We start from the raw sequence: 13,030 nt of genomic DNA, 5'->3' as shown, positions 1-13,030 counted from the left end.
AATCAGGAGTTGGTCAGCAAACTTTCTGTAAAAGGCCAGGCAGTAAATTATTTTAGCTTTGCAGTCAGATCTGCCATTGTAGAGTGAGAGGCACAGACAATACAGAAAGAAATGAGTATGACTGCGTTCCAACAAAACTTTATATATGGACATTGAAATTTGGATTTCATATAATTTTCATATGTCACAAAATAGTGTTTTGTTTTCTCAAACATTGAAATCTCTAAAGACTTCATTCACACTGGCTGTACAAAAATAGTTGGTGGACTGGATTTGGTCCATGGGCGTAGTTTACCAAGCCCCGACCTAAATAAATAAAAGATTCATCCACTTATGCCTCAAAAACTAGTATCATGCCTGATGCATAGCAGGTACCTAATAAAAATGTTTTTTGAAAGAATGAGAATATATAGTTCATCTCGGTGTACTGAAAGCATATTTTCTCCTTTAGGTTTTGATCCGCAGAACGGGAATCCCAATCAGCATGTCTCTTCTCTATTTGACAATTGCCCGGCAGTTGGGAGTCCCACTGGAACCTGTCAACTTCCCAAGTCACTTCTTATTAAGGTGGTGCCAAGGCGCAGAAGGGTAAGTCATCTGTGACACATTGTAATTGGTCCTGAAGGTTCAGGCCCTCTGTGCTGAGAGGAAGCCCGGTTTTCAAAGTTAAATTAGGTGTAACCAAACAGGTTAAAAACAGGAGGAGGGTGGTAGTGGAACTGTTTTGTGTGCTTGACTGCCTCAGTGTTAGTGTTCTAGCCTTGTTATTGGACTATAGTCACACAAGATGTTGCCATTGGGGGAGACTGGGTGAAGGGTACTCTTGATCTTTTTGTATTTCTTACAACTGCATGTATGAATCTACAAATATCTCAAAATAAAAAGTTTAATATTAAATAAGACTGGGACTTCAAGATCTCATATGGCTGTCAGAGTCCCTTTGTTCCAAAGCAAATCAGACAAAAAGAGTTCTTAAAGAAACTCTTACTTTCCATTCTTTTATAAAATCTGCTCCCCTCTCCCACATGAATGCGTGTGGGGGGTGGAGGGAAGGAGAACAGGGTAGCCAAGTTCCCCTTTAGGCAAGGTTAGTGACTGATGTTAACTTTAGAGACCACGCTAATAAGTTCTGCTTTGTTCTTTTTTTTAAACTTGGTGTCCTAATGGGCAAAAAGCTCCTTTCCAGTTACAGTTTAGCTTTTCTGAAAGAAATAGCTCATCAAATAGGTAGAAATATCTTATCATTAAATCTGCCATTTAAAGGGAAAAAAAACAAGTTACTTAAGTATATCCTGTTCTTTAAAACTACTTCTTAATGATTAACTATGATACCCTTTGGTGAATTTATGAACAGTATAATAGAAAGTACCTGAGCTTTGGATTCAGACTGGGTTCAACCCTTCACTTCTTCTGAGCCTCAGTTTCTTCCTCTGTAAAATGGGGTTAAAATGGTTTGGAAGATTAAATGAGATAACACAATGATTTACACACCTAGTAGAGGTTCTGATGCTACATAGAAAAAAAAAGTACAGTTGGTCTCTGTAGGCTTGCCTCCTGGTTGAAGAAATTAAACATTATATATGTAGTAGAAGCCTCCTGGGTATTCTTTCTCCTCTCCTCTCCAGAGGTAACTGCCAGGTAGTTTGAAAGTGTTTGTTATTGCCATGAACATTTTATAGTTCATTATGTGTGTATGTTTCCTTAAATAACTATAGTCTTTCCTTGTTTTCCAAATATACGTTCCTAAAATTGTACTGGATAGTTTAATTTTTGGATAGTGGGCACCCAAAATTATTTTTCAGCCCATTCTTTCTCCCCAAATAACCCAACCAATCTCCCCAAATATCTTTAAAATATTCTTAAATGCCTATATAATAATCCACCAAGGATTTCTACATAACATAAAGCATTTAAAACACCGATTACCATATTATTTACCACAGTAACTTATTACAGGGTGTGCAGTAACAGTTATCATTTTCCATTCTTAGGCTATGATGAACATGTATTATGATACGAATGAACAATGGAATAATTTGTTACTTCCCCCAGCCGTGTGGCATAAACAAGCACCTAGACCCATAGACCCATAAAGGACTCAGGCAGCAGGGAGAGTGCACAGCATGTGACCCAGCAGCTGGGCTGCGGGCCACCTGCCCCCTTGCTCTGGACTCCTTTCAGCTCTCTGCCTTCACTCTCTTCTCTGCTGTTCCTGCACAAAGACTGCATTGTCTCAAGTAGTGTAACTTTGTAATTAGCCACGGTACCTGGTAGGATGAAACCCCCATCAAACTCTTCAAAAATGCCTTGGCTCTTCTTAGCTTTTGCTCTTCCATATAGATTAGAATCAGTTTATCAGATTTCTTAAAAACCCTGTCTGTATATTGATTGGAACCAGAGGTTAGTTTGGATGAGATTTCTAGATTATTATGGGAAATATTGCCAGTGTTTCACTTTTGAGTCTTTCCATGTATGAACATGGTCCCTTCCATTTATTTAGGTCTCCTTTAGTGTGCTTAAAAAGATTTTATGCTTTTCTTCATCGAGCTCTTTGACTTCTCGTTAGGTTTATTCTTAAAGGTGCCTTACAATTTTTTTGCTATTATGAATAGCAGTTTTTAAAATTATATTTTCTAAGTATTGATTGGTATACAGGGATGTGGTTGATATTTAGATATAAGTCTGATAGTGTCTTTGCTAAATAAATTATTAGTGCTAATAATTTGTCAGCTCTTGGCTTTTCTATGTAGATAACCATGTTGTCTGTGAATAGTGGCAGTTTTGTTCCTTCTTTTTTTCTAGCCCTTATATATTTGTTTCTTTTTCTTATCTTACTCTGCTGGCTAGATAGCTTTAGAACAAAGTTGAAACAATGTTAGCAAGCACCCTTGACTTGGGTATGACTTGCTTTTAAGATTTCACAGTCAAGCATGATGGTTGGGGACAATTCCTTTGGTTGAGATTATCAGAACTACCTTCTAAATTCCTAGTTTTCTAAGCGTGTTATTAATAACTAAGTATTTGGGGGAGTTTTTTGAAAATTATTTTGAATAGCTGTCTATTTGTGTGACCATATGGTTTTTTTCTTTTAGTGTATTATGTGCAGAAGTTGATTTTTAAATGTTCAACTCTCCTTTCATTCTTGAGATACATCTAACTTAATCATAAATTTTTATGATACATTAAATACATTGCTACATTTGATTTGCTCATATTTTATACAGGATTTTTGCATTTATGCTTATAAATGATCTTGGCCTATAAATTTTTGTGTTTGTCCTTAGGAGGTTCTAGCCTTATAAAAAGAGTTGAAGAGTTCCTTGTTTCTAGAACTTTTATATAAATCTTATATCCCTGCTGAAGGTGGGCTATAAATATGACTCAAAGAAAAAATCCTACTGGGCCTGTTAGCAGGCAAAGAGAAAATCCATTGCATGATTTGCACTAGGCATAAGATCAAGATGAAACAATTGTTTAAGAGAAATATCTATCCCTGACACAAAGAGCACATAAATCCCTCCATGAGCCCTTCTAGAGAGTGTACTTGGCAGTGCAGTGAGAACTCGTGTCCTGTGACCGCAGCTCACCCACTCTGCTCAGTGTGGGCCAGCCGCAGTGTACAAGAGCATGGCTCACAGAAGGCAGTTCTGCGTAGGGAGCCATGTGATCATGTCCGAGTGCACAGCTCTGTCCTCTAGGACAGGATTCCCAGTCTGAAGCCAGGGTGGACTCAGCAGGTCTCTGACCTCCCGAGCCTGTCGCACAACTGAGGGCTGACTCCTGCTGGTGTGAAGTGCCATAACTTTCATCAGATCCTCCAGGGCCCAGGATCCACAGGCTGTCGCTCCTGCTAATCTTGTGGGATTAATGGACTGCCTTGGCATTCCATAAATCTTTCTCCCAGCCGAACTCTGATAGATATTCCTGGCAATGAGTGATAAGGTTAATCTTCCTAAAAAGCTCTATTAGATGGCGTACATTACTGCTGTTTCTTAAATATCAGTGGACTGTGGTCTTGACACAGCAGAGCTTAATGAATAAGGCCTTGATATTATAAGTAGAAATGTTACTGTTTTATTCAGCCTCTGATGTGAGTTACTTATTGTGGGGTTTTAAAGTTTTGAATTGTTCTGCTCTCACATGAGATTTGGCTCTTTGTTTAGGGCGACCCTGGACATCTTCGACTACATCTACATAGACGCTTTTGGGAAAGGCAAGCAGCTGACGGTGAAAGAATGTGAATACTTGATCGGCCAGCACGTGACTGCAGCACTGTATGGGGTGGTCAATGTCAAGAAGGTGTTACAGAGAATGGTGGGAAACCTGTTAAGCCTGGGGAAACGGTAAGGTTTCCTTGGTTTTCTACTATTTCTGCAGAGCGCATGTCTTTAAAGGCTTGAATTATCTTGTATAATGAACCTACCTGTAATACAGCAAAACAGTGGATGTGATGTCTACTGCTGTCTGTCCACCATGGAGAATAACTAGTTCCTGTGATGATGCTACACAGAGTTGAAATATGCTAAGTGACTTTTCTTTGACATCTTTGCAGTGGACTTCAACAAGTTCTCTTTGTAAATACTGAAGGCATTCTTCAGTAACAAAAATATCTTAGACTGGCAAAGATTATTATCAGAGGCAAGATGTTCTCATGTCCAAGTGCTTTGCCATCTTTTAATTTATGCTATCACTTAGGAAAACAAACAGAAGTCTGAAATTATAATGCTTCTGAGTCCAAGGAAATTTGTCCTACAGGGAAAATAGAAAGTTGTAGATTGTATGTTATAGTAATAGTTTTCTTCCTGATGGCAGAATTGCTTTTTAAATATTTATTTTTTAGGGCAGTTTTAGGTTGACAGTAAAATTAAGCAGAAAGCACAGAGTTCCCATATACCCGCCTGCTCCCATACACGCACAACTTCCACTACCATCAGCACCCACCACGAGAGTGGTACATTTGTTACGGTCGTGAACCTGTTTTCACACATCATTATCACCCAAAGTCCATGGCTTACATTAGGGTTCATTCTTGGTATATATTCTGCTTGTGGTTTGGACAAATACATAATGACATCTATCCACCATTATAATATCATACTGAATGTTTTCACTGCCCCCCAAAATTCTCTGTACTCTGACTGTTTAGAATTCATCTTTAGTTGTATACAGTGTTACTGAGGTGACTACTTAATAAAAATGCTTATGATTTTTTTTTTTTTTTTTTTTTTTTGTCATTTTCGTGACCGGCACTCAGCCAGTGAGTGCACCGGTCATTCCTATATAGGATCCGAACCCGCAGTGGGAGCGTTGCAGCGCTCCCAGCTCCGCACTCTACGGAGTGCGCCACAGGCTCGGCCCCTTATGATTTTAATTTAGTGCTTATCACCAAAGTGGACTACAAGATTTGTATTTATTATGTATTTATTTTGTTAAGAGCATTGTTAACTTTTTGCTGGACAGAGAGGAAATACCAGGATCAGAAAACTAATTAGGGATTTATGTCAATTATTTTTAAAACCTGGGCCTTGAAAACGAGGGGCTTAGCTAAGAAGCAAACAGGGTAAGAAAAAAATTATTTCTCCTCTGACAGAGAAGGCATTGACCAGTCATACCAGCTCCTGAGGGACTCGTTGGATCTGTATCTGGCAATGTACCCGGACCAGGTGCAGCTTCTCCTCCTCCAAGCCAGGCTTTACTTCCACCTGGGAATTTGGCCAGAGAAGGTAATTATTTTACTTTGATGCTTTGCGCTTACCTTAGAGAGGGAAGACTTAGATTAAAAGACGGCTGTTAAACACAAATGTATTCAAAGTCTCCTGGTCTTGACCCACCAGTTATGTTTTTTTGGTCTCCATTCTAAGGAAAGTTAGTTCTGTTGCCAGGAATTGCCTATTCTCTCTGTGGTGAGCCCCTTTAAATCCCAGAACCACAAAGCCTCTGCCCCTGGCATCACCCACCAATGGCCCAAGATGTGTTTTCCCCAAGTCATCCTCACTCAGCAAGGGGAAGCAAAACTGTAAACGGTCAATCTCCAACCATGCTGGTAGCAGCTAAATTGACCACAGATGAATACCCCTATTTGGCATAGGAGCATTGGATCTCAGATATGTTCAGGTCCAGCCACTGAACTAGTCAAGGACTGGTTATGTCTGAAAATTGTTGAATTTTGATCCTGTTCCACTTGAATTTTCTTAGTTTTATAATGGCCCCCTTTGGCCAGCAGCAAGCACTGTCAGCAGGCGTCAGTGCTGAGATCAGAACTGCTCTTAGTGAGCTATGGAGGCAGCACACATATAGGTGCAGCTGTGCATCACAGGGCAGGAGCCAGTCACGCATCCCCATCACACCCTTGCTTCTCTCTGGGAGCATGTTAATAACCCATTTCGTGTGTTTAGAGCAGCTTGAGGAGAGAATTTAATTCTGGGCTCTCACAGGGACGTCACCGTAAACTCTTCTCCCACTGTTAGTAGAGAGGGTAAAATCTTCCTTAAGAAAGTAAGTATTCTAACTGACTCTGCATTACTTAGATTTAAATTGTCTAGTTAATTCACAACTTCAAAGATCTAAAACAGCTTTAAGAAAAGACGCATCAATGGGAAAATCCCTAGGCTCCTGTCTTCAGAAAAGATGTCATCTGTAGCCCAGATAGCAAGTGTCCTCCCAGAACATCACGTAATGTGGTAGAAGAGTTATTGGAAAAGTGACTCTATCAAAGTCACCACCTACTTCGTACAGCTCTTTTACCCAGGATTTCATGGTTTCTGTTTGTGTTTTCATTTTGTTTATTTATTTTTGATACCAGGATATGCATAACTAATTCCTATCACTTTTTGCTTTAGATTTCTTAAGGAATTTCATGATGATTTGTGAAATGCAGAGTAAAGCAAGGTTCTTTAAATGTAAATTCTGGGTCAGCCTGCGAAGTAGTACTTTTAACATGCCCTTTTGGTGATGAAGCTCTGGTGCCCTTACCTTCTACAACTTTACCCCACCTACTGGGGAATTACGTCAGGACCTTCCTTTGAATGATCATGTTGGCCTTCCTGCCAAGCAGATGTCATTAAAGCAAGTTCCAGCATTTTCTTCATGGCATTTTCCAGTGGGATTGAGCCCTTGGCCATGCCTGTCACTGGGAGATCAGGAAAGAGAAGTAGCTCATTCCCAGTGCGTCCTCGACTCCCTCCTCTTAATAAACTGATTCCCTCACCAGAGAAACGACACCCAAGACAGTGAAGGGAAACTGCGACTCCTAATGAGGAAGAATTCAGGGGATGCCAAAGTAATGAGAAAGGTTCCTGTCCAGCGCAAGGGTTCGAGGCGGACCTTGAAAAATGACAAATAATGTGAGAGGGCAGAAGAGTAGGTTACTCCAGTAGGCAGGAACAGCCTGCGCGTGGCACAGAGACAGGAGAGCAGGGCATCTGCAGAGGTCAGCCTGATGCAAATGTGTATGTCCGTATATACAAGTGCATATATACATGTTTGCGTGTCAGTATGTGAACATGTGCATATAAATTTTGGGGGAGAGTGGGATGAGATCAATTCGTTGAAGGCATTGACTTTAGTAGGTAAAAGGGTCATGACAGGCTGAAAAGACCTGAGTTTGCTGCCTTTTCAATGGAATTAAGTCAGGAAGAACTAAGAAATGGGAGCCTACCCAGTATTTGTCACAGTAATGTAGGGTTACCATGGCTGTGATGGGAATAAGAGAGGGCAGGATGATCAGATTTTAAATAGTCACTAAAATAGTCACTAACACTGAACTCCTTCCTCTGTCTTCTCGGTAACTCTATGGGGTAGATACTGGGTTTATTTTTGCCATTTTACAAATAATGAAATTGAGGCACTGAGAAGTTAAGTAACTTGCCGAGTCTGCACATCCATTGTTGACACCAGGAGTTCAATCTGGGCAAGGTGTCACCGAAACTCTCCAGCCCCCCATCCCACCCCAGCCCTGCTCCACCCTGTGTCACAGGGGGCTAAATAAGGCAAGATGGTTTCTGGGGAAGCCAGCAGACAGGCACTTTCTGCTGCCTAACGTGTATCCTTATTTTGATCCTTAGTTATCCTTTCCCTCTTTCTCTACATCTCAGTGGAAAAGTGCCTCTCTAATTTTCCAAGGCAAAATCCCTTTCCATTTTTGGAAAGAAAAGCAAAACAGTCCCCTAGTGTTTGCCTGTGGCCACCACCTCCTCTCCCTCCTCCCTGCACAGCTAACGTTCTCGTGCTGTACAGTGGCTGCCCGCTGCACCTCCCTCTCGCTCCCCGGAATGTGGGGGTCTGTTCCCACCCCTCCTCCATGGTGCTGTTCTGGCCAAGGAAGCTGGTGACTCCTTTTTGCTCAAACTGTTCTCCTTGTTGCTAAATCCCAGTAGATACTTTTCTCTCCTTATCTTTTTTGACCACTGCGGGCCACTCTCCCCTCAAAACACTCTGTTCCCTTGGCTCTGTGGTCTCTGATTCTCAGGTTCTTGCTAGTTCCCTGTCCTCTGTCTCTCCCACCGAGGTCCCAGACTGGAATATAGTTTCTAAACTTCTTTGACTCTGCCCTTTCTCTAGGTGATCTCCCTCTTCTCCTTGCTTTAGTTACCATCTGTATGCTGACCACTCCCAAATCATTGGTTTCCTGCCTGGACCCTCAACTCCAGACCCACATAGCCAAACATCTCCTACGCACTTACTCATGGCTCTGTCTCCCAGGCTGGTGGAAATTGGTCCATTGAAAATGCACTTCTCCAGCCTTGATTAGTGCCCAGGCCTTCTGCTTGGTCTCCTTCCCTTGACTCTGAGATCCTCTGAGCCTCATACACAGTAGCCAGAGCAATCTTAATAAAATGTCACTATGTCCCTTCACAGCATATACTCCCTGAGGGGCTCCCCCATTGATCAAAGGTCAGACTCATACTCTTCAGTGTGGCTTGCAGGTTTTTGGGTCTGGCCCTGCCTGTCTGCCCTTCCTGTCTCTTGCAGCTGCCCCCTGGGTACTCCGTGCTGCACTGGCCACCAGCTCTGATCATCTGCACTGTCTTGCTTCGGTCCTTTGCATGTGCTGTGTCTGCCCAGATGCCTTTGCTGATTCCTCGGCTCTGTTTGCCAGCTCCCTTCTACTGAGCCAGATTCAGCTTATACTTCTGGCTTCTCTGAAACCCCTTCTCACGAGGTCAAGTTCTCCCAGCCTGCCTTGGCTTGCCCTTCCCGGAACATTTTCTCAGTCTATGGTAGCTGCTGTTTGGTCATCCTTCTCCACTAGACCATGTGCTTTAAGGACGTGGACCACATCTTTGTTTTTCCTTACTGTAGCCATTTCCCATTCTCTTGATATAATTCCTGGCACGTGGTAGGTACTCAGATTGATTTTAATGAATATGAAATGACCAAACTTTATTAGATAAGAAGGAGAACACTCTTAAAGAGGATATAGAGATTTTTCAACGAGGGGAGAGTTTGTAGCACTCTAAAAGTGGGTATCTGGAGACTAGGCCTGTTTTGAGGTAAAGTGTCCAACTGGAGGTGTGTGAATTTGTTCTGATCTGGAACCATTAAGTGCAGGTGTCCGGTAGCCTTTGTCAGGAGCTCCCAGCATGAGCATCAGGCAGCTGAAGTTCTAACAGTAGATGATCCCACAGGCAAGTGGATATCAAGGAAATAAGAGCCAACAGCTTCAGAGGAAGCCTTCGGGGGACCCTGGAATTCAGATCACAGCATAGGGGTCAGCAAACTGTGGCCATTGGACAAAAGCTGCTGGTGTCATGAATAAGTTTTATTTACTTACTGTCTCTAGCTGCTTTCAAGCTAGAACAGCAGAGTTGAGTAGTTCAGCCAGAGACTGTATGGTCCACAAAGCCTAAAATATTTACTCTCTGGCCCTTTCCAGAAAACGTTTGCCAACCTCAGGGCTAGAGGAAGAGGAGCAGTGTGGGGAGATGCCTCGTGGGTGACAGACCCGCTATTCCAATACCTCTACCCCACAAGTTGTGCACACTGGAGATTCTAGGCCTAGAGCTTTTGGTTGGGGACAGCATGGTGCCCAGCTGTCAACACTGTCCTTTGCAGTCACATTAGGCCCTGTGGCACAGTATCTAGTCCATTTCTGCCCTCTTTCTTCACCCCCAACCACACATCCAGAGAAGGAGAGGGATAACTACCTTGGAACTTTGTCTCCAAAGCTCTGATATTCAGAATGCAGGATTTCCTTTATGCCCTGAAGATTCCAAGTTCTGTCCATTTTCCTTATCTGGAGGGCAGGAACGCTGGGAAAGGAGGGGAAGCTGTGGATGTGGAGTGTAGCAGAAGATTAGTGAAAGTAACTCGGTGCAACTGCATAGGGCACACCAGATAGCCATTGTGCAAGCACAGTGAGGAGATGCTTATTGTTTAAGCAGGATGCATTTAGCTACAATCAATGCTGCTAGTGTCCCCAGATTAAAAACACCCAACTGGAGGTGGGAAGGGGATGGATATTGGCTCTCTGTCAGTACTTGTTGAAACTGGGTCTGGGATACTTAAGTCCATTTTTATGTGTTTAAAACTTTTCATAATAGTTCATTAAAATTCTCCTATTCTTGCCCTCATTTAATGGTGGTTGAGACCTAGGTTGACCATGAGACCCGGGGCCATATCCTCATTCCATAACCTCGTGACCTCAGGCAAGTGACTAAAGGTCATTTTTATTTCCCTTAATCCTCCAAAGGTCTGGAAATTGCTGACCTTCAATTTGGGAAGATTAAGTGAATTAAAAAATACAAGGGGCTTGGCACAGTGACCAGCAGAGAATGAGTGTTCAGTAAATATTGAGAACCTGCAGACCTCAATCTGGAAGGCAAGATTGGGTTTTGGAATAATAGTATATGTAAGGGGCATAAAACTGTAGTTTTCATAACACTTTCATAGGCCCAAAATGTATTAGGAAATAGGTAGGACAGTGATTAATCATTATTTGATAAGCAAATAAATGAATTCAAAGGTAAAAACAGTTGGTTTGACAGATCTGGGGCTAAAATCAGCTTGCTTTATCCACTAAGCAGGCTGTAATTTAGGACTCAGTAAACTGGAAGACAAAGCTTATCAGAGACCCTGTATTCAGTGTTGTAAGCATCATGAATCCTAAGTGATTGTGTATATGTTTTTTTAAACTTTATTTGAATTTTTATTTTCTGTACAGGCACCATTTCAGTAGAAGGAATGTTACAGTGGAGTCAGACAGTTCTGCTCCTACAGCTGTTAGCTTAAGATCTGCATAGATGTGGTTTCTCCCACTGCCCACTTGAATACTGAGTTCTATTATGAGTTAAGATAATTGAAGTGACCAGCAGGATTTTAGAACTCTGGTACGCATGGCTTCCTTCTTGAAGTATAACATCATAAACTAGATAAATTCATCTCTTTAGTGTCCTCTCTTTGACCCTTTCTGTCTTATACAGCACTGAGGCAGTTGTGTCAAAATGGCCTCTTCGTCTTGATTAAAGCAGCTTAGCATTTTTTTCCCTCCCAATTCATGAGTGACAGTTAAATAGTTTCCTTAGTGTATATTAAAAAATTGGGATTCCCACAATTCCCATGCAAAGACTGTCAGTGATCAAGATCCTTTTAGAGTCCACCTAATCCAAATGTGACCATAGATGGCAGACCCTTGCCCGCTTACCCAGTGCTTATTCCAGTACACAAATTTCTGAATAATTCCTTACATTTACACGGGAGAGGGGTGTGGTGGGCCAGCTCTCAGTATCAGAAGTGAGCTCAACTCTTGGTATCTGCAGTACTGACTTGGTGAGAGTGATGGTCACAAACCTGGGCCAACAGGAGATGCTGCCACCTTGCCGTCCTTTGTCAGGTTACGTAGGTAGGCCTAAATCCCAAGCTGCGAAAAAGAAAAGGCCTAGCTGAAAATATTATCTCCTAGTCTTTCTGTCTTGTCTTGAAGGTGCTTGACATCCTCCAGCACATCCAGACCCTAGACCCCGGGCAGCACGGGGCGGTGGGCTATCTGGTGCAGCACACGTTAGAGCATATTGAGCGCAAGAAGGAGGAGGTGGGAGTGGAGGTTAAGCTCCGTTCCGATGAGAAGCACAGAGATGTCTGCTACTCGATCGGGCTCATTATGAAGCATAAGAGGTGAGTGCAATTGCTTGTTCTGGACCACAGCATCCATTCTACATGGGACTGCGGGGGACACCGTGTGCCTGGCAAGCTGGCAGCAACACAGGTGGAGGAGTATGTGACTCTTGAAGCAGTGGCTGTGCACCTTCAAGCGATTATTTACTCAGTGCCTGCCACAGGACAGTCAGAAAGCTGAGTCATGTTTTTAACCTGTTGGTTATTTAAGCAGCGACTTACTTTCCTAAGAGATCTTCTAATGTTTTTAATGACCTTCAGATGTTTGGCCCATCTCTGTGCGGGAAGATGGAAGCAACCCTGTAAGCAAAGAGCTTTTCCTCTCATTTCTTCCTTGTTCTTACTCTCTTCTCCTTTAATCTCCATCTCTTCAAATCTGAGTTGTGGGCAGGGGTATGTGCACGGTCCATTTGCTAGACTATAAATTGTCTCCAAAGTGATTGAACTAATTTACATCCCACCAGCAGACCAGGAGCTGAGAGTTCCTATTCTCGACAAGTATTTCTGCCAGACCTTTAAAAGTGTACTTATGCAGAAAATGGCAAATGGTGTTTAATTGTGGTTTTAATTTACATTTCCCTGATAACTAAACAGGGTGAAGTTCCTTTCATATGTTTACTAGCCATCCAGGTTTTCTTTTTATTAAGCACCTCTTCATGTATTTAGCTTATTTTTATCTATTGAGTTATTCTTCCTTATTGATTTGTAGTTTTTTATTCCATGTTCTGGTCTCTATGTGAGTATTAGTTGCAGATATCTTTTCCCAGTTCTTGGCTGGTGTTTTTAATTCTTTCATTGCATTCTTTTTTTTTTTTTTTTTTTTCTTAAACTATCTTATGGAAATTTTCAAACTTAAATGAGGGTAGTTCAAAAAGTTCACGGAATGATTCGTATTATCAGTTTTTTCCCCACAAACTTT

At 42.0% G+C, this 13,030-nt stretch overlaps 1 protein-coding gene across 6 annotated transcripts in view; it reads left to right on the top strand.

Moving 5' to 3' along the window:
* Positions 1-13,030, top strand: part of FBXO21 (F-box protein 21) — a 50,754-nt gene that overhangs the window by 14,256 nt on the left and 23,468 nt on the right. For 5 of the 6 annotated variants that reach the window (XM_063085911.1, XM_063085909.1, XM_063085912.1 and 2 more), the window contains exons 7-10: positions 452-588; positions 4,164-4,343; positions 5,591-5,723; positions 11,900-12,111. In XM_063085911.1, coding sequence (XP_062941981.1) covers positions 452-588; positions 4,164-4,343; positions 5,591-5,723; positions 11,900-12,111 — 662 coding nt within the window. The remainder of the gene's footprint in view (positions 1-451; positions 589-4,163; positions 4,344-5,590; positions 5,724-11,899; positions 12,112-13,030) is intronic. The other variant, XM_063085908.1, reaches the window with a different exon arrangement.

Source organism: Cynocephalus volans, chromosome 2 (genome assembly GCF_027409185.1).
Source record: "Cynocephalus volans isolate mCynVol1 chromosome 2, mCynVol1.pri, whole genome shotgun sequence".
Taxonomy (NCBI): Eukaryota; Metazoa; Chordata; class Mammalia; order Dermoptera; family Cynocephalidae; genus Cynocephalus; species Cynocephalus volans.
This window is presented reverse-complemented; position numbering and strand designations above follow the sequence as displayed.